The sequence below is a fragment of the Leucoraja erinacea genome, chromosome 2 (assembly GCF_028641065.1).
Source record: "Leucoraja erinacea ecotype New England chromosome 2, Leri_hhj_1, whole genome shotgun sequence".
Lineage (NCBI taxonomy): Eukaryota > Metazoa > Chordata > Chondrichthyes > Rajiformes > Rajidae > Leucoraja > Leucoraja erinaceus.
This window is the reverse complement of record NC_073378.1, coordinates 3,397,088-3,417,179: the sequence shown is the minus strand read 5'-3', so window position 1 is coordinate 3,417,179 and position 20,092 is coordinate 3,397,088. Positions and strand designations below refer to the sequence as shown.

The 20,092-nt window shown below is 43.2% G+C and overlaps 1 protein-coding gene across 1 annotated transcript in view; it reads left to right on the top strand.

Moving 5' to 3' along the window:
- LOC129706559 (genetic suppressor element 1-like) overlaps positions 1-20,092 on the top strand; it is a 176,736-nt gene that overhangs the window by 138,288 nt on the left and 18,356 nt on the right. Inside the window, exons 11-14 of the mRNA XM_055650924.1 lie at positions 6,832-7,093; positions 10,265-10,372; positions 15,557-15,910; positions 19,740-19,952. Of these exons, the coding sequence (XP_055506899.1) occupies positions 6,832-7,093; positions 10,265-10,372; positions 15,557-15,910; positions 19,740-19,952 (937 nt within the window). The remainder of the gene's footprint in view (positions 1-6,831; positions 7,094-10,264; positions 10,373-15,556; positions 15,911-19,739; positions 19,953-20,092) is intronic.

Genomic DNA, 20,092 nt, shown 5'->3' with positions numbered 1-20,092 from the left:
TCCATCTCATTTGATCCCCCCCCTGCTATTTCCAGCAGATTATTTATGTCTTCCTTAGTGAAGACAGAACCAAAGTAGTTATTCAATTGGTCCGCCATGTCCTTGTTCCCCATGATCAACTCACCTGTTTCTGACTGCAAGGGACCTACATTTGTTTTAACTAATCTTTTTCTCTTCACATATCTATAAAAGCTTTTGCAGTCAGTTTTTATGTTCCCTGCCAGTTTTCTTTCATAATCTATTTCCCTTTCCTAATTATGCCCTTTGTCCTCCTCTGCTGGTCTCTGAATTTCTCCCAGTCCTCTGGTAGGCTGCTTTTTCTGGCTAATTTGTACGCTTCATCTTTTGTTTTGATACTATCCCTGATTTCCCTTGTTATCCACGGATGCACTACCTTCCCTGATTTATTTTTTTGCCAAACTGGGATGAACAATTGTTGTAGTTCATCCATGCAGTCTTTAAATGCCTTCCATTGCATATCCACCGTCAACCCATTAAGAATCAATCGCCAGTCTATCTTGGCCAATTCACGTCTCATACCTCAAAGTTACCTTTCTTTAAGTTCAGGACCCTTGTTTCTGAATTAACAATGTCACTCTCCATCCTAATGAAGAACTCAACCATATTATGGTCACTCTTGCCCAAGGGGCCACCCACAACAAGACTGCTAACTAACCCTTCCTCATTACTCAATACCCAGTCTAGAATAGCCTGCTCTCTCGTTGGTTCCTCTACATGTTGGTTTAGAAAACTATCCCGCATACATTCCAAGAAATCCTCTTCCTCAGCACCCTTGCCAATTTGATTCACCCAATCTATATGTAGATTGAAGTCACCCATTATAACTGTTTTACCTTTGTTGCACGCATTTCTAATTTCCTGTTTGATGCCATCCCCAACTCCACTACTACTGTTAGGTGGCCTGTACACAACTCCCACCAGCGTTTTCTGCCCCTTAGTGTTTCGCAGCTCTACCCATATCGATTCCACATCCTCAAAGCTAATGTCCTTCCTTTCTATTGCGTTAATCTGCTCTCTAACCAGCAACGCTACCCCACCTCCTTTTCCTTTCTGTCTATCCCTCCTGAATATTGAATATCCCTGGATGTTCAGCTCCAAGCCTTGGTCACCCTGGAGCCATGTCTCCGTGATCCCAACTATATCATAGTCATTAATAGCTATCTGCACATTCAACTCATCCACCTTATTACGAATGCTCCTTGCATTGAGACACAAAGCCTTCAGGCTTGTTTTTACAACACTCTTACCCCTTATACTATTATGCTGAAAAGTGGCCCTTTTTGATTTTTGCCCTGGATTTGCCTGCCTGCCACTTTTACTTTTCACCTTGCTACCTATTGCTTCTACCCTCATTTTACACCCCTCTGTCTCTACGCTCACACATTTAAGAAACCCTTTCCCTTTAACTCCATCCTCCACTATCCCATTCGACACCCCACCCCCCTTATTCAGTTTAAAACCACCCGTGTAGCAGTGGCAAACCTGCCTGCCAGAATGCTGGTCCCACACCTGTTAAGATGCAATCTGTCCCTTTTGTACAGTTCCCCCTTACCCCAAAACAGATTCCAGTGATCTAAGAATCTAAATCCCTGCCCCGTGCACCAGTTCCTCAGCCACACGTTCAGGTCCCGTATCTCCCTGTTCCTGCTCTCGCCAGCACGGGGAACTGGAAGCAAACCGGAGATAACAATCCTGGAGGTCCTGCTTTTCAGCATTTTTCCGAGCTCTCTAAAGTCACGCTGCAGAATATTCATCCCCTTCTTTCCGACATCGTTTGTGCCGACATGCACTACCACTTCCGGATGTTCACCTTCGCCCTTGAGGATTTTCTGCACTCTGTCCGTGACATCCTGGATCCTGGCACCAGGAAGGCAGCACACCATCCTCGCATCCCGTCTGTTGCCGCAGAAACCCCTGTCCGTACCTCTCACAATGGAGTCTCCCACTACAATGGCCTTGCCTGCCTTAGGCCTTTTTGATTTTGGCTCAACAGCCCTATTCGCATCGCAAGCCAGTCCGCCGCTCAGTGTAAACACGTCTTCTGTCCCAACAGCTTCTAAGCGGGTGAACCTGTTCACAAGAGGTACAATACCCGGGGACGTTGGCATTCCATGCTTCCTTCCCTTTCTCACTGTCTCCCACCTTCTCTCTTCCAGTACCTTAGGTGTAACAATCTTACTGTAGGACTTGTCGAGGAACGCCTCAGTTTCTCGGACGAACCACTTGCTTCTCCAGTTCCCCAACACGGCCCTTCAGGAGCTCTACCTGGATGCACTTCTCGCAATTGTAGCAGCCAGAGGCACCAGTGGTGTCCTTGACCTCCCACATACTGCAAGCATCACACTGAATCAGCTTGCTTGACATCTCCTTCTTTTTATTTGCTGTGTTGTTGCGTTGATGTATTTGTAAAGAAGTAGCAAGTAAGAATTTTATTGTTTCATTCCTGGTGGATAGGACAAATAAATACTCGACACTTGAACCCTGATAATTATTGGAAGAACAGATCAAGTAAGGAAGAAGCATAGTGAGATAGTAATGAACCCCATTCAGGGTTATGCACATGACATGTTTGACATGAACAACCTCTCTAATTGAGACATTACAGAGAATGTAGAAATACCAGCTGCTGCACACTGTCACTCAAATATATATTCTGCTCTAAATGGAATGTATTTGGACAATGCTGGTGTCCCAAGAATCAATTATCATTGATTTATCCAGTAAAATCAATTAATCCAGAAATGAAAAAATCCTTACACAAAGTGTTGGAGTAACTCAGCAGGTCAGGCAGCTTCCCTGGAAAACAAGGTTAGGTGATGTTTCGGGTCGAGAGCCTTCTTCACACTGATTGCAAGGGGAGATGAAAGCAGGAAAAGGGGAGAGGAAGGAACTAGGCTTAATGGAGAACTTTGATCATCAACAGCACCAACCCGTTCTTTTTCTTCGCCTCCACATTTCCCTCATACACCTGCTTCCCCTCCTGGTCTGTTTTAGTATTAGAGAAACAGCGCGGAAACAGGTCCTTCAGCCCACTGGGTCCGCGCCGACCAGCAATCCCCGCACGTTAACACTATCCTACACATACTAGGGGCAATTTACATTTATACCAATCCAATCAACCTACAAACCTGTACGTCTTTGGAGTGTGGGAGGAAACCGAAGATCTTGGAGGAAACCCATACGATCACGGGGAGAATGTACCATAGTCGAGATCGTACCCGGGTCTCCGGCGCTGCAAGCGCTGTAAGACAGCAACTCTACCACTGCGCCAACAACGAGCCTGAAATGGGGAAAACAAAGGTTAAATGTTTTTATATTCTGCACCCAAACAGCAGCATTCAGTACATGCTTTTCAGTACAGGATTTGAGTATAGGAGCAGTGAGGTTCTACTGCAGTTGTACAGGGTCTTGGTGAGACCACACCTGGAGTATTGCGTACAGTTTTGGTCTCCTAATCTGAGGAAAGACATTCTTGCCGTAGAGGGAGTACAGAGAAGGTTCACCAGACTGATTCCTGCGATGTCAGGACTTTCATATGAAGAAAGACTGGATAGACTTGGCTTGTACTCGCTAGAATTTACAAGATTGAGGAGGGATCTTATAGAAACTTACAAAATTCTTTAGGGGTTGGACAGGCTAGATGCTGGAATATTGTTCCAGCTGCTGGGGAAGTCCAGAACAAGGGGTCACAGTTTAAGGATAAGGGGGAAATCTTTTAGGACCGAGATGAGGAAAACATTTTTCACACAGAGAGTGGTGAATCTCTGGAATTCTCTACCACAGAAGGTAGTTGAGGCCAGTTCATTGGCTATATTTAATAGGGAGTTAGATGTGGCCCTTGTGGCTAAAGGGATCTGGGGGTATGGAGAGAAGGCAGGTACAGGATACTGAGTTGGATGATCAGCCATGATCATATTGAATGGCGGTGCAGGCTCGAAGTGCCGAATGGCCTACTCCTGCACCTATTTTCTATGTTCCTATGCTAATGAAGATGGCTACTGCTTAAATCCAGGGGGGGGGGGGGGGGGGTGTAGCAATCACAGTTAATTATTGCCATGAACATTTCTGACAGATTCCGTACAGAAGAAGGGTTCCAACCTGAAACATCACCTATTCCTTTGCTCCAGAGATGCTGCCTGACTGGCTAAGTTACTCCAGCATGTTGTGTCTCTCGTCAATGTTAATCAGGATCTGCAGTTCCTTCCTACAGATTCCGCACACTCAGCTCAAGACGTGGTTCATTAGGGAAAGAGTGGTCCTCTCGGCCCCATTGAGGTACCGTTCTCAGGACGATCCCTTTCCTTGTCCATTCTTTTTTAGTCTAAACAGGGATGAAGTACTTTGACATTTTCATTTTAACTTCAGTGACTAGGTTTCAGAATTTGTCTTTTTACTCGTCGATTGTGGGCATTAATCAACATTACAATGTTAAAATATTTCTAGATTTTATTCTGTGAATGGTATTTGCTTTCTCATTTCTGTATTCACATGTGGAATTGTATCATTCTGGTCTCCTTATCTAAAAAACCTTTTGTGGTATGGAACGCAGTTCAAAGGAGATTCACCATGGTTTTTTCCTGAGATGAGTAGGTTGTCCTACGAAGAGATACTAAATAGTAATGGTCCCATATTCCCTGGCAGAAAAGTTTTGATTCTGTTTATTCAAAGATGAGTGTAGAAGTTGGGATTATCAAGTTTTTAATGTATTCACATGGTGAGAATTGTAGTATTCTGGTCTCCTAATATCTAAAAGTAAGAGGAGATTTACCCTTTTCAGTGAGAAAGGTATGGGCTTTATTCTTTGCGCAGTTCAAAGGAGATGATGACCATGGTTTTTTTCCCCACTGAGAGTAGAGTAGGGACATTGAGAATCCTACGGGGTAGAGAACTACTAAGAGTAGTTGGATGGTCCCATATTTCCTGGCATATAGGATGGGAAGGGAATGTCTGAGCGCAGGTTTGGGAGGAATAACTTTATTCAAAGATATATATAAGACCCTAAAAATGCTTGGCAGAGTCACTGCTGGGAGTGTATCGAACAAGGACTACTAGATAAGGGGCCAAGCATGAAATCCTGAGGTACATACACATTTATTCTCACAGAAGGTGGGGAATATCTGAAATTCTTTGACCCTGCAGGTGGTGGAAGCTGAATACTTTGAAGTATTTAAAGTAGAACTGAATAAATATTTGATAGATCGAGAAATAGAGGGAAAGATGAAACCAAGGGGAGATTGGAGCCAGTATAGATAAGCCATGATCATATTAAATGGTGGGGCAGACTTGAAAGACCTTGATGGTGTACTGTTACCTACAGAGCCAACATTCCCCATGAAATTATTAAAACACAAAAGGAAGACATCCATTTATGTGGCACTTGTCACAATTTCAAGCCACAAAGCTTCAGGGCAAGTTGTTATTTTACTTAGTTATGCAGGGCTGAATAATTTATTATGTTACAGAGTTGAATTTGATATAACACACAGCTGAAATGCCTCTATTACATAGTTGTACTGCACATTTTACAAGGTTAAATTGCATGCATTGCACGGTTGAATTCCACGAATTTCATGGTAGAAATGCATGCTTTACATTTGTGGAACTCTATTTGTCATCTTCACTTGTTAAAAGGTTGAACAGCATGAGTTATAACAAGAGCAGCAGACTTATGGCCCTGTCTCACGGTGCAAGTCCACCCACGAGTGATCCCGAGTTTAAAACAAATCAAACTCGTGGTAATCACGTAGAATTAACGTAGCGGGAACGTCGGAACTCGTAACGCTAACGGCAGGTACTCGGGAAACTTGTTAACTTGTGATAATCTTTCAACATGATGAAAGATTTCCACGAGTCAAATTTACTCTTGAAGTAAAAATTATAAACTTTTAAACTCGTAAGAACGTAGTAGCCCGTGAGTTTACCGTAGTGACTCGTGAGTCTACCGTGGGCGCTCTTTAACTCAGCGGGACAGGCAGCATCTCTGGAGAGAAGGAATGGGTGACGGGATGACGTTTCCAAAATTCTGCTGCGTCTTTGTGTTACTCCAGCACTGTGTGTTCACTTTTTGTCAACCAGCAAATACCCTTTCTTGTGTATGACATTATTTGTATCCGTGGCAGTTGATTGTCGCACCCTTCAGTTTCCCAGGGGGTCGGGACGGGACTGGAGTTGGGAGGGAAAGGTGGAGGGGAGGGGGGGGGGAGGGAGTGGGGGGGGAGGGGGGGGGGGATTGGGGTGACATAGTACGGGAGATAAGTGTAGGAGAAGTGTACTGACTGTGTGGGCAGACACTTTGGTAGTGATTGCCCATGGGGTTGACAAAAAGTGAACACACAGTGCTGGAGTAACACAAAGATGCAGCAGAATTTTGGAAATGTCATCCCGTCACCCATTCCTTCTCTCTATAGATGCTGCCTGTCCCGCTGAGTTAAAGAGTTCCCACGGTAGACTCACGAGTCACTACGGTAAACCCACGGGCTACTACGTTCTTACAACGAGTTTAAAAGTATAAAATTTTTACTTCACAAGTAAATTTGACTCGTGAACATCTTTCATCATGTTGAAAGATTTTCACGAGTTAACAAGTTTCCCGAGTACGTGCCGTTAGCGTTACGAGTTCCGAAGTCCCCGCTACGTTTTAATGCTACGTGATTACCATAAATTTGATTTGTTTTAAACTCGGGATCACTCGTGGGTGGACTGGCGCCGTGAGACAGGGGTTTTACAGTATTTATATGTGTTCACTCTTTGTAGACATATAGTGTTGGAGAATGTAAAATTATTCTTTTTACATGTAATTTCTTGTCACAGAAAATGTTGCTCCTTGGAGCCATGGGTCTCACCACCCAGAGCAAAAAAGATGAAGTCATAGAGCAGAGGATGAGGAGACGGCGGCGGATGCTGAGAGAACGCTCCCCTTCCCCACTTGGTTTAGAGCAGAAACCTCTTCCTCCTCAACTACCTTACCTCAAACTTTCTCCACATGAACTGAACAAGACATCTGATTTTGAGGAAAAGAAACAATTTCTTGCACTCTTCAACTTAAAGCACTTGAGCCCTGCACAGAAGAAAGGTAGGTGAATACTCGGGACATGAGAACTGGCAGGCCATCACCAGCATCTATTTTTGTTAGCTAACCTGCTTATTTCAAGATCCCGACCTTTGAATACATTTGGCATTCATTCAGGGGCAGAATAACCTTATTTTTTTCCAGAATAGCATCTCTTTGCTCCATTTCATCTCATTCCTTTACTGGTTCATGGCACCTGAAGTGGGCTGGAAGCATTAACATAGACAAATCAGTTCCACACCAACGGAAGGCATTCCAGACATTCAAGATAAACATATTTCTAAGATAATAGGGGGCGGTGTTGATGAACCCAGAGGACATTGAATGGCAATGCGTACCAAGAGTGGAAAATGCAAAAAAAGCGAAAGGGAACATCTAATGTATCAAAAATCCTGGATGAGTATAGAAATTGAGAGAGTAAATTTAAAAGGGAAGCTAAGAAAATTAAAAAAGAGGGTATTACATTTTATTTAGCAAGGAGTCAAGGAAAACTCAAAGCAGTATTTTGTAAATATTTAAAGAGCAACTGAAGAAGATTAGGTCCCATTAAAATGGAACCCATGTGTGGTGAGTCTTGAATTGGGGCAAGGCCACTTTTGTTGGTATTGGACAGGAATTTTCAAAGGATGATTGGAGACAAAGGGATGGGTCTGGAAAATGGGTTGCTTTTAAATGTGAGAGTTCACAGCCAGCATGTTCCTATTAGAGTGAAGGGCAAGGCTGCAGGAAGCCAGAACCCTGGATGACAAGAGATATTGAAGCTTTGGACAAGAAAAGGGAAGCATTTGTCAGGCATAGGCAGCTGGAAACAAGTGACTCCCTTGAGGAGTGCAGGGACTATAGGAATACACTTAATAAGGGGACATCAATGGGATAGCATTGGCAGATAAGCTAAAGGAGAATCCAAAGAGAATCTACAGGTATATTAAGGGCAAAATAATAACTAGGGAGGGAATACAGCCCCTTACAGAGCGACAAAATCATCTCTGTGTGGAGCCACAAGAAATGTGATCTTATAGAGAGGTGTATAAAAGCATGAGAGGAATAGATCGGGTAGACGCATAGTCTTTTACCCAGAGTAGGTGAATCGAGGACCAGAGGACATAGGTTTAAGGTGAAGGGGAAAATATTTAATAGGAATCTGAGCGTAACTTTTTCACACAAAGGGTGGGGGGTGTATGGATCAAGCTGCCAGAGGATGTAGTTGTGGCTGGGACTATCCCAACATTTAAGAAACAGTTACATGGATGAAACAGGTACGTAGGTATGACAGGTTTGGAGGGATATGGACCAATAGCGGGCAGGTGGGACAAGTGTAGCTGGCAGTGTGGGCAAGTTGGGCCGAAGGACCTGTTTTTCCACACAGTATCACTATGACTAAATGGGTGAAGTGTTAAATGAATATTTATGATCTTTATTTATCATGAAGAAATCCATGAATGCTAGGGAACTCAGGAATATTAATTATAATATCTTGAAGAGAGTTTACATTACATAAGAGGACATGCTGGGTCTTAAAACACATAAAGGTAAATAAACAGTGTATCCTAGGATACTGTGGGGAAACTTGGGAAGAATTTGCAGAGCACAAGATAGAAATATATGCATCATCAATAGCCATGGAATGAGGTGCTGGAAGACAGAGGGAGGCTAATGTTCATAAGATCATAAGTGATAGGTGCAGAATTAGGCTATTCGGCCCATCAAATATTCTCTGCTGTTCAATCATGGCTGATCTATCTCTCCCTCCTAACCCCATTCTCCTGCCTTCTCCCCATAACCTCTGGCACCTGTTTACTAATCAAGAAATGTTGTGCCTCTATTTAAGAAAGGTTGAAAGGACAAGCGATGGCATGATATTGGTGGTGGTTAAGTTATTGGAGGGGATTCCGAGAGACAGAAGCTACATGTATTTGGAAAGGCATGGAATGATTTGGGATAATCAGCGTAGCTTTGTGTGTGTGAAATCCGTTCTCACAAATTTGGAACGAGTTGCCAGAGGAGATGATAGAAGTGTGTACAATTATATAGTACATGGATAGGAAAGGTTTAGAGGGATATGGGCCAGGCATAAGCAAGTGGATAGATCTAGCTCGGTTAGGCAAGCTGTCTATGCTGTATAGCTCTATGACTGTATGTGAGGAAGGATCTGGACAAAGTTCTTAATGAATACCTTGTGGTTTTTTTCACACCAAAAAGGGGGGAAGTCAGCTATTGTTAAGGAGGAAGAATGTGAAAAGCTGAATGGGTTGAACATGGTAAAACAAGCATTATTAAAGGATTTTGAATTTTTGAAAGTGGAAACATTTCCCAGGATGTTTTTTTTTTAAAGCAAGGGAGGAATGAATGGCTTGTGGAAATTGTGGAGAACTGTAACTTGCAGGGTGCATATCAAGAATTTGGGACACACTTTCTTGACACAATAGGCCTCCTGTATTGGACATTTTCTGTGAATCTGTGAATCCAGAATTTCCATTATGTCTGCCATTAGTAGAGATGATAAAATGAACAGGACAGGTTTTTGAGCAGCTACCTCACAATTCCATTGACCAAGGTCCAATCCTGACCTCTGGTGCTAGCCTTGTAGAGGTTTACACATAGTGTCAAACTACTATTGAAACTACCATCGAAACATGAAAACAGTTCATGTTTTAGTGCATCAGTGTGAACACAGAACGCTGTCACAGCTGCAAAAATAATAAGTTAGCAGCACCAGGGAAAACAATGAGCTGAGTAAAAGGGAAATCAGACAACAGAAAGTAGGAAATGCAGACAGTGATGCAGATGAATAGAAATAAAAATGGCAAGTAAAGACAGGAGCGAAGAAACTTGGAAATAAAAGAAAATAAATGGTTAGAAACCAGCAAGAAAACAAAATAAAGAATTGGTTAGGATAAGATAACTACAAAGTAAAATGCTGAATTAAATGTGTAAATGGTGTGTTCAATGGAATCCCAAGTGAAATAAATGCAATGTGTCTACTTTAAATACAGTGGAAGAATTGGCTAAGAGATTTAACAATTCTTCCACAAAATTTTAAAGCCATTTAATCATTCAAGATACATTTGATAATTACTGTGCAAGCCTTTAACCCATCAATTCTCAAGAAAATGTCAACTCAAAATGGGATTTCCAAAGTCATCAAATATTTCATTCTAAATTATCACCCCACAGATATTGAAGAGGCATTGTTGAAGATATGTAAAAGTAAGAACAATTCTGAAACACATTCTGGATCACCAGAGTCAGCTTATTCCAACAGGGTCCTGACGCCATGTTCAGGTAGGATGTTTGTGGAGTCATGTTCTAAAGTTCCAGTCCTATGTGTATTGCTCACAGTGAAAGAAGCACAAGGAACATAATATCAACTCGTTTGTTTGCATTGGGTTTATTTGGTAAAATATAATTCATAATTGAACATTTGTAAACCATGACAACAAGAATGGCAGATAAAATTCACGATTAAATGTTATCACTATTTGTAACTGTTACATTTTTCCTTTATGTCCCACCGAAGGAAAGATATTTTTGATATTTGTAATTGCTATTTAAATGAAATCATGTCCATCACTTATCCTCATATTTACAATGTCACTACAGTTAGCAAGAGAAACGTACTTGAGTAGGGTTACATAATTACATAACAATTTGACTTAATCCCTAATCTGCTACTGACAGATTATCTGGGCATTTTCAATGCTTACAGTAGTTTAATGTAAGTTTTCTTATACTGCAGGTTCACAGGGCACTTTAAGATATTTACATTATATACAGAACAGAGCACATATGACAGGAACAGGCCCTTCAGCTCACAATGATTGTGCCAACTTGATTCCAAAACCAACTCTTAACTGCCTACACATAGTCCAGATCCCTCCATTCCCTGCACATCTATTTGCCTAGCCAAAGGCCTTTAAAATGCCACATCCTATCTGCCTCCACCACCACCCCAACAGTATGCTCCAGGCGCTCACCATCCTCTGTGTAAAGTATTTCACCTGCACATTTCCGTTGAACTTTGCACCTCTCAGCTTAAAGTTATGCTCTTTAATATGGCATTTTCATCCTGGGAAAAAGATTCTGACTGCCAACCTCACCTATGTCTCTCATCATTTGATGTACTTGGGACACACTTTCATGACACAATAGGCCTCCTGTATTGTATATTTTCTGTGAATCTGTGAATCCAGAATTTCCATTATGTCTGCCATTAGTAAAGATGATAAAATGAACGCTACAGGTTTTTGAGCAGCTAGCCTCACAATTTCATTGACCGAGGTCCAATCCTGACCTCTGGTGCTAGCCTTGTAGAGGTTTACACATTCTCTCTGAAACTACCATTGAAACTACAATCAAAACATGAAAACATTTCATGTTTTAGTGCACCAGTGTGAACACAGAACAAAGAAAGTCACAGTTTAAGGATAAGGGGGAAATCTTTTAGGACTGAGATGAGAAAAACATTTTTTACACAGAGAGTGGTGAATCTGTGGAATTCTCTGCCACAGAAGGAAGTTGAGGCCAGTTCATTGGGAGTTAGATGTGGCCCTTGTGGCTAAAGGGATCAGGGGGTATGGAGAGAAGGCAGGTACAGGATACTGAGTTGGATGATCAGCCATGATCATATTGAATGGCGGTGCAGGCTCGAAGGGTCGGATGGCCTACTCCCGCACCTATTTTCTATGTTTCTATGTACTTCTATCAAGTCTCCTCTCAACTGCTGGCTTTCCAGAGAAAACAATCCAACTTTGTCTACCCTTTCCCTGCAGTTAACATCCCCTAATCCAGCCATCATTCTGGTAAAATTGCACAATTGGAGGAATTGTCAGAGTGGGGCCCAGCGCAAATTGGAGGAACAGCACCTCATATTTCGCTTGGGTAGCTTGCATCCCAGCGGTATGAACATTGACTTCTCCAACTTCAAGTAGCCCTTGCTTTCCCTCTCTCCCCATCCCCTCCCTCTTCCCAGTCTTACTGCCTCCAACTTCATTTTATCTCTGTACTGCCCCCCACTCCCCTGACATCAGTCTGAAGAAGTGTCTCGACCCGAAACATCACCCATTCCTTCTTTCCAGAGATGCTGCCTGTCCCGCTGAGTTACTCCAGCATTTTGTGTCTATCATTCTGATAAACCTCCTTTGAATCCTTTCCAAAGCCTCCACATCCTTCCTGTAATGGGGTGACTGCATGCAATACTCTAAATAAGGCCTGACCAAAGTCCATCTGGACTTCCTGACTTACACTCAATGCTCTGACCAATGAAGGCAAACATATCATATGCCTTATTTACCACTACAATCTACCTGTATTACCACTTTCAGGTAGTAATGGACTTTGACCCTTTATTTGGGCTTTAAGCCATAACAACTTTAATAACCTGTTCAAACGTTTATTGAAATATTTCTGCTCCAATGTGCCACATCAAAACCTCACCAAATGACAAAAACGCAACTAATTTAGAGAAGAGAGATCAGGGTCTTCCACACAGTGAAGGCCAAATCCATTATGCAGATCATTTCAACAGCAATAAAGGCAAGTGCTCAGGAGTATGCTCTTGAGATGGCCAAAGGGATGTTATGCTATCTCGGCAAAACTAAATCGAAGAAAGTAATAGGTTAAAGAGAGATTTCAAGAATATTGAAACATGAAAGGAATCTTCTCACTGGGTGGAGGTATATCCAATATCCCTATCGAGCAGCAGAAGGACCACCGTCATTGAAACGACATGATACATTTTTAGCAACAAAAAAGCTTTTCACTGTACATCAATAAACTAAACTAAATTAAACTAAGGTCAAGTTTCTTTCTGGAGTACTGAGAATTCCTGACTGATACTGAGTTGCTTTTTATACTTTTCGATTTGCGTTGGGACCCTTCTTCAGACTCAAGAAGACTTTAATCAGAAGAAGGGTCCCAGACCCGAGACATTACCCATCCATCTGCTCCGGAGATGCTGCCTGACCCGTTTACTCCAGCATTTTGTGTACTATCTCCAATATAAGTTGGTGATTGAAATACATTTTTTTTGTAACATTTTAGAGTGACATTATGGTTACGCCTTCACATCAGATCACTTTTCATTCAAATAATGCATTGCAGTAGATCAGAAAGTAGGGTCACATAATGATTTCTATCTGATTACCAGCAAGGGAACATCATTCCAGCATTGTACAAAACACCTATTAGATTCCCCGTGCCAACTACCAATGTGTCCTTTTTCCTTCTGGAATTCCTACACACTGCAAACCCACATGGTTTCAGGAGCGGTAGAAACAGCTGCTGAAATACCTATGCTGAACACATCATTTTTGAAACCTGTCAATACAATACCAATACAATACCATTTATTGTCATTTGAACCTCAGTGAGGCTCAAACGAAATTCCATTTCCACAGCCATACAAACAAAGACAATTTCCTACAGACATACACACAATTTAATTCACACTAACATCCATCACAGTGGACCCACTGTGATGGAAGGCAAAGTCTTTTCTCTCCCCTGTTCTCCATTTCTCTCCCGATGTCCAAGCCCCAGGCGGGCGATGATAAGTCCCACGGCCATTTTAGGCGGTGCCGGGCGATTTACGGCCCTGCTCCCGGTCTAAAAGTCACAGTGTTGGAGCCCCCGGCGGGCGCTGGAATATCCCACGGCCACGAAGCCGCGCCGGGCAATGTACGTCCCCGCTCCGGGTCGTTCCAACCCCGCGACACGGGCTGGAGAAGTCGCGTTGCGGGAGCTCCGGGAAGCGGTCTCTCCCCCCGGACCCGCGAGCTCCCGATGTCCCAGTCCACCGGACCTGCGGCTGCGTTGCTGGAGCCTCCGAGCCCCAGGAGTCGAGTCGCAGCAGCGAGTCACCGCCGCTCCCCACGCTCCGAGGCCGGCCAGCCCCACGATATTGAGTAGTCCGCAGCTCCGCAGTCTCCCGAGCCCCCGGGTCGTTCAGGTTGGAGGCCGCTCCACAGTGCTGGCCCCAACGACAACGGAGACCCGACAGGGAAAAGATCGGGTCTCCCGGACAGGGAAGAGATTTTAAACAGTTTCCCCCTTCCCCCCCCACCCCCCCACATATACACATTTAAAACCAGTATTAAAAAAACATAAACACTACACTTAACTAGACAAAAATGGATGACAGTGGAACAACAATGACATGTATTTCTGGGAATAATACGGATGGTGCAGGATCAGTTCATTCCAAAGTGGACCTGCCGTTAGGGTTATGCGTCGCTAAGTTGCGTCCACGATCTCCGACGTTCCCGCTACGTTCATTCTAGGTGATTATCACGAGTTTGATTTGTTTTTAACTCGGGATCACTCGTGGGTGGACTCGCACCATGGGACAGGGGTTTAAGGGCTTGGGCGCAGTTTAAGGGATAAGGGGGAAATCCTTTAAGAATAAAGATGATTTAGAAGAGATGACTTTTTTTTCACACAGAGAGTGGTGAATCTCTGGAACTCTCTGCCACAGAGGGTAGTCGAGGCCAGTTCATTGGCTATATTTAAGAGGGAGTTAGATGTGGCCCTTGTGGCTAAGGGGATCAGAGGGTATGGAGAGAAGGCAGGTACGGGATACTGAGTTGGATGATCAGCCATGATCATATTGAATGGCGGTGCAGCTCGATGGGCCGAATGGCCTACTCCTGCACCCATTTACTATGTTTCTATACTTTCCTTGAATGTCCATGCTATTCTCAATGTCATAACCAGCAAAATGTTGTTGAATTTGTGGCAATATTCTTGCGTTTACTGTCCATCTTCCATTCTTCCTTTGTAGAGGAAGCTTCAGAATCCATCCAGTGTAATGTCTGAAATGTGCCTTTAAGTACCCAAGCTGAATATCTTGTATTCTGCTATCTCACCTCCACTGACGGACCGGTTAGAAAATGCAAACCTAATGTGTCGATGAATTAGATGAGTTAAGTTTGCTCCAACAAATGCACTTCAAAAATTGTTGGGACTTCTACCCACTGTGCATGTGTTGAGAAGTTTAAATTCCCCTGAGTGGTTTGAAATTATTCATACAATCTGGAGTCTGTCCATCAGTGAGGCAGCTACTCAGCCGTGCATGGTAAAAAATATAATCTTGTTTCTGTAGTCACAGGTATGGTGACATTTTGATGGGATGCAGGCATTTTGTATTAATCTAAACCAAACTAAATAGGTGCAGGATTTTCAGCAGGTATAAAACACATCTCTAATATTATAATAGATCGATTTAGCTTGGCTTTCATTTCTCGCCTATCGCCAAGTTTACGGCAACCATTGAACGGGCTCCTGTATGGACCTATCCCAGATTTATGACATGTTTGCTTTAAATTCACCCGTTCAATCAATTATTCTCAAGAATTCGAATGCCACCAGGTGAAATGCTTTTCACATAAGATGCGGTATATTTACATCAGGAAACTTGACATTTTATAAAGCTGTTCCAAGGCAAATAGATGATCAGTTATTATTTTGCAGATTCTACCGGCCAGCCAGGTGTACCTGACGTCAGCCTTCCCCCACCTGACAGCGATCCAACTGCTTGTTCTCGGACGGAGCTGACCGTCCTGCCCCGGGCAGAGCTACGCAGGACACTGCTCACAGCAGAAGCATCAGGGATTGTGTCAGCGGATTACACCAGCAGGGTCAATGGGAACAAATCTGACAAGCTGGGAACTGTAGATTCTGGCAGATCTTCAAGTGATGAGGCCAAACCATCTGGGACGGCAACTGGCAGGAATGGAAAATTCAAGCTTCTGGATAAGATTTGGCAGGAGTTCCAGGAGACGATATTGCAGAGCACGAAACACCAGCCTTCAGAGCCCCACAAAGGTATTTACATAACACATCTCTCTATGCACCTCACTTTTATTCTTTGTTTCTTATTTTACTTACAAGTTCCAGTACCCCCCCCCCCCCCCCCCCCTGTGTCTTCCTTATTCTTTTTAAGGGTTTCACCCAAAGGAGCATAATCCATCTCCCGCCTGTGAAAAAATGGTGACAGTTACCAGTTGCTCTCTATGGTTCAGCAACAGGAAGCACTGAGCAAAGAAACAGACTGTTGGGCATTAGGCATGAGCTGAGTCAGCCAGCATTTGCAGTATGCAGCGGAAAACACCTGGAGGAACTCAGCAAGTCAAACAACACTTAGTTTATTAGAGTCATGGAGTCAAAGAGTGATACAGCATGGAAACATGCCCCTTGGCCCGACTTGCCCACACCGGGCGACAAACCCCAGCTGCACGAGTGCCACCTGCCCACGTCTGGCCCATATCCCTCCAAACCTGTCCTATCCATGTACCTGTCTAACTGTTTCTTAAACGTTGGGATAGTCCCTGCCTCAACTACCTCCATTGGCAGCTTGTTCCATACACCCGATTTATTCCTCTCATAGAAACATAGAAAATAGGTGCAGGAGTAGGCCATTCGGCCCTTCGAGCCTGCACCGCCATTCAATATGATCATGGCTGATCATCCAACTCAATATCCTGTACCTGCCTTCTCTCCATACCCCCTGATCTCTTTAGCCACAAGGGCCACATCTAACTCCCTTTTAAATATAGCCAATGAACTGGCCTCAACTACCTTCTGTGGCATAGAATTCCACAGATTCACCACTCTCTGTGTGAAAAATGTTTTTCTCATCTCGGTCCTAAAAGATTTCCCCCTTATCCTTAAACTATGACCCCTTGTTCTGGACTTCCCCAACATCGGAAACAATCTTCCTGCATCTAGCCTGTCCAACCCCTTAAGAATTTTGTAAGTTTCTATAAGATCCCCCCCCTCAATCTTCTAAATTCTAGCGAGTACAAGCCAAGTCTATCCAGTCTTTCTTCATATGAAAGTCCTGACATCCCAGGAATCAGTCTGGTGAACCTTCTCTGCACTCCCTCTATGGCAAGAATGTCCTTCCTCAGATTTGGAGACCAAAACTGTACGCAATACTCCAGGTGTGGTCTCACCAAGACCCTGTACAACTGTAGTAGAACCTCCCTGCTCCTATACTCAAATCCTTTTGCTATGAATACTAACATACCATTCGCTTTCTTCACTGCCTGCTACACCTGCATGCCTACTTTCAATGACTGGTGTACCATGACACCCAGGTCTCGTTGCATCTCCCCTTTTCGTAATCGGCCACCATGATTTTATACACCTCTATACAATCACCCCTCATCCTCCTGTGCTTCAAGGAATAGAGTCCCAGCCTACTCAACCTCTCCCTATAGCTCACACCCTCGAGTCCTGCCAACATCCTCTCTGTACCCTTTCCAGCTTGACAACATCTTTCCTATAACATGGTGCCTGGAACTGAACACGATACTCTAAAAGTGGCCTCACCGACATCTTATACAACCGCAACATGACCTCCCAACATCTATACCCCATACTGACTGATGGAGGCCAAGGTACCTAAAGCCTTTTTGACTACCCTATCTCCCTGCTACTCCACTCGCAAGGAACCATGCACCTGCACTCCTAGATCCCTTGGCTCTACAACACTCTCCAGAGCCCTACCATTCACTGTGTAGGTCCTGTCCATGTTAGACATCCCACACTGCAACACCTCACCTTTCTTTGTATTAAATCCCATCAACTAATCCTCCGCCCACCTGGCCAATCGATCCAGATCCTGCTACAATCGTTCACAACCATCTTCACTATCTGCAAAACTACTTTTGTATCATCAACAAACTTGTTAATCTTGCCCCTGTATGTTCTCATCCAAATCATTGATGTAGATGACAAACAGTAACGGGCCCAGACCGAACCCTGAGGCACACCACTAGTCACAGGCCTCCAGTCCCAGAAGCAACCTTCCACCATCACCCTCTGCTTCTAACCTTCCAAGTTTAGAGATATAGTAGTGTGGAAACAGGCCCTTAGGCCCACAGTATCTGCACTGACCTGCGATCCCCGCACATTAACACTATCCTACACACACCAGGGAAAATTCACAGTTATACCAAGCCAATCAACCTACAAATCTGTCTGTCTTTCAAATGTGGGAGGAAACCAAAGATCTCGAAGAAAACCCATGCTGTCACGGGGGGGGGGGAACGTAGTAATTACATACAGACAGCACCCATAGTCGGAATAGAATTGATAGGTCAGAATGGCATTGAGATTGAGTCTTAAAGTGATAGGCAGCTGGAAACGCAGGGCTGATCTTAATCTGTCTTGCCCCCTTGGAATTATTTATATTTCAATATGGTCGCCTCTCAGTCTCTCAGTTTGCTCTCTCAATAATGTTGATCTCTAAGGGAAAGCCTTTGAGTACACCCCTATCTGTATGTACCAAATCTGTGCAGATGTCTCAAAGTCAGAGTAAAGCAGTCCACACCAGCTTTAAATCTTTCAACCTGGAGCTCGCATAGTAGTTTAAATCTGACCACTTTTGAAAGGATGCATATGTTAGCAATGTTACAAAATTTTGAGATTTAAAAAATCAAGTCTGCAATTTATCCCATCAGATAAAGCATAACAATAAGTTTAATTTGACACCTAATTCACTTTCATACCTCAAGTAATAAAAAAGTTATGGCCATTTTCATACTCGGAAATTAGCATCTTGTTCCCTATTGATTTTCTATGGACATAACAAAAAAGCTGTGATCGTGGACAGTCAAAAGCACATAACCTTCTTAAAAATTAAGAGAACTGAATGAAATTTTCAGTTATCATAGATTGAACCATTCTGAAACAAATATAAAATAATCTAACTTGGATGACCTGAAATTAAAGCATATAATTAGTTAGTTACCCAATTGTAGCTAATTTCAAACTTCAATTTACTAGATCTAAACATCTATCCATTTCTTAATAAATGATTAACATTTTTAAATAGCCCAAGTGTCCAAATAATATTCACAAATAATTCACAATAAAACATGATTTTTAAATCTCATTTACATCAATTTATAGGCCAAATGGAAGGAATTTAGTGTTCAATTGCTGTAAATTAAAGTCAATTTAAAACGGCTTTCTAGTGGGTTCCTGTGAACGCGCTGGTTTAGAACGTTCACATTGCGCTGGATTTGTGCCCTCAAATGCCCAGAAAAATACTGCGAGATATAAAGAGCCCAAAATGAGCTACTCGCTATAGAAAACTTTATTGACAGGGTTATATACAAGCCCCATTTAATGTAAAAATAAGGTACATACCTTTAATTGTTTGCTTTATAAAACCCTGGGGCTGCGAGAGGTTGCAAGTTTAGAGAGTGATTTTTAAACTACTATAAATATTATACAAGGCCATAAAAACTAATAATACCTTTTGCGACGGGGTCTTTCAGCGATTTTCCGTAAATGATTTACTAGGCTGAACATTTTCGATTGCAACAGCCTAGTAAAAATCGCGTTTTAAACCCGCCCCCTCTAAACAGCGCCAAAATCACACACAAGGGGTGGGGCAGATGCTCAGCCACGATTCAGGTAGGTTTTGTAACCTACATATGTAACTTATATATGCCCATTCATAATGTACATGGATTGTCAGGAGGATGACTATCCCTCTGTTGTCATTCCTCCCTCGCTCAGACACCAGGCCACGTGTTAATCCTGATTTTGAATTTTGACCCAGTTCTCGTCAAAGTATAACATTGATCCAGATTTCATCCGTCTGTTAAATGAAATGTCGTTTTGTGCTTTGATTTTCCAGAAGTTGTACAGCTGAGTGACAGAAATGGTAGTTCACAGGCCCAGAGTTCATCACCGTTTGACAAACCGAAACAGCAAGCATTTCACATGTTGCATCAGAGCAGACAAGTTAGCCCTCAGCCCGATGAGCTGGATAGTGAGGAAGAAATAGAGCAGCAGCCAAAATGGCACGGTGTGACTGATGTCCTTGAAGCCTACCACGAATACCTTGAAGGTAAGATGAAAGAAGACGCCAAATTAAGCAACTTGACCAACCATGTCCAATTGGGCAACATATACAGGGTTGGGTACATTTCTGTGGACATTGTCTTGAGATACAGCACGCAATCAGGCCCTTCGGCCGACCGAGTCCGC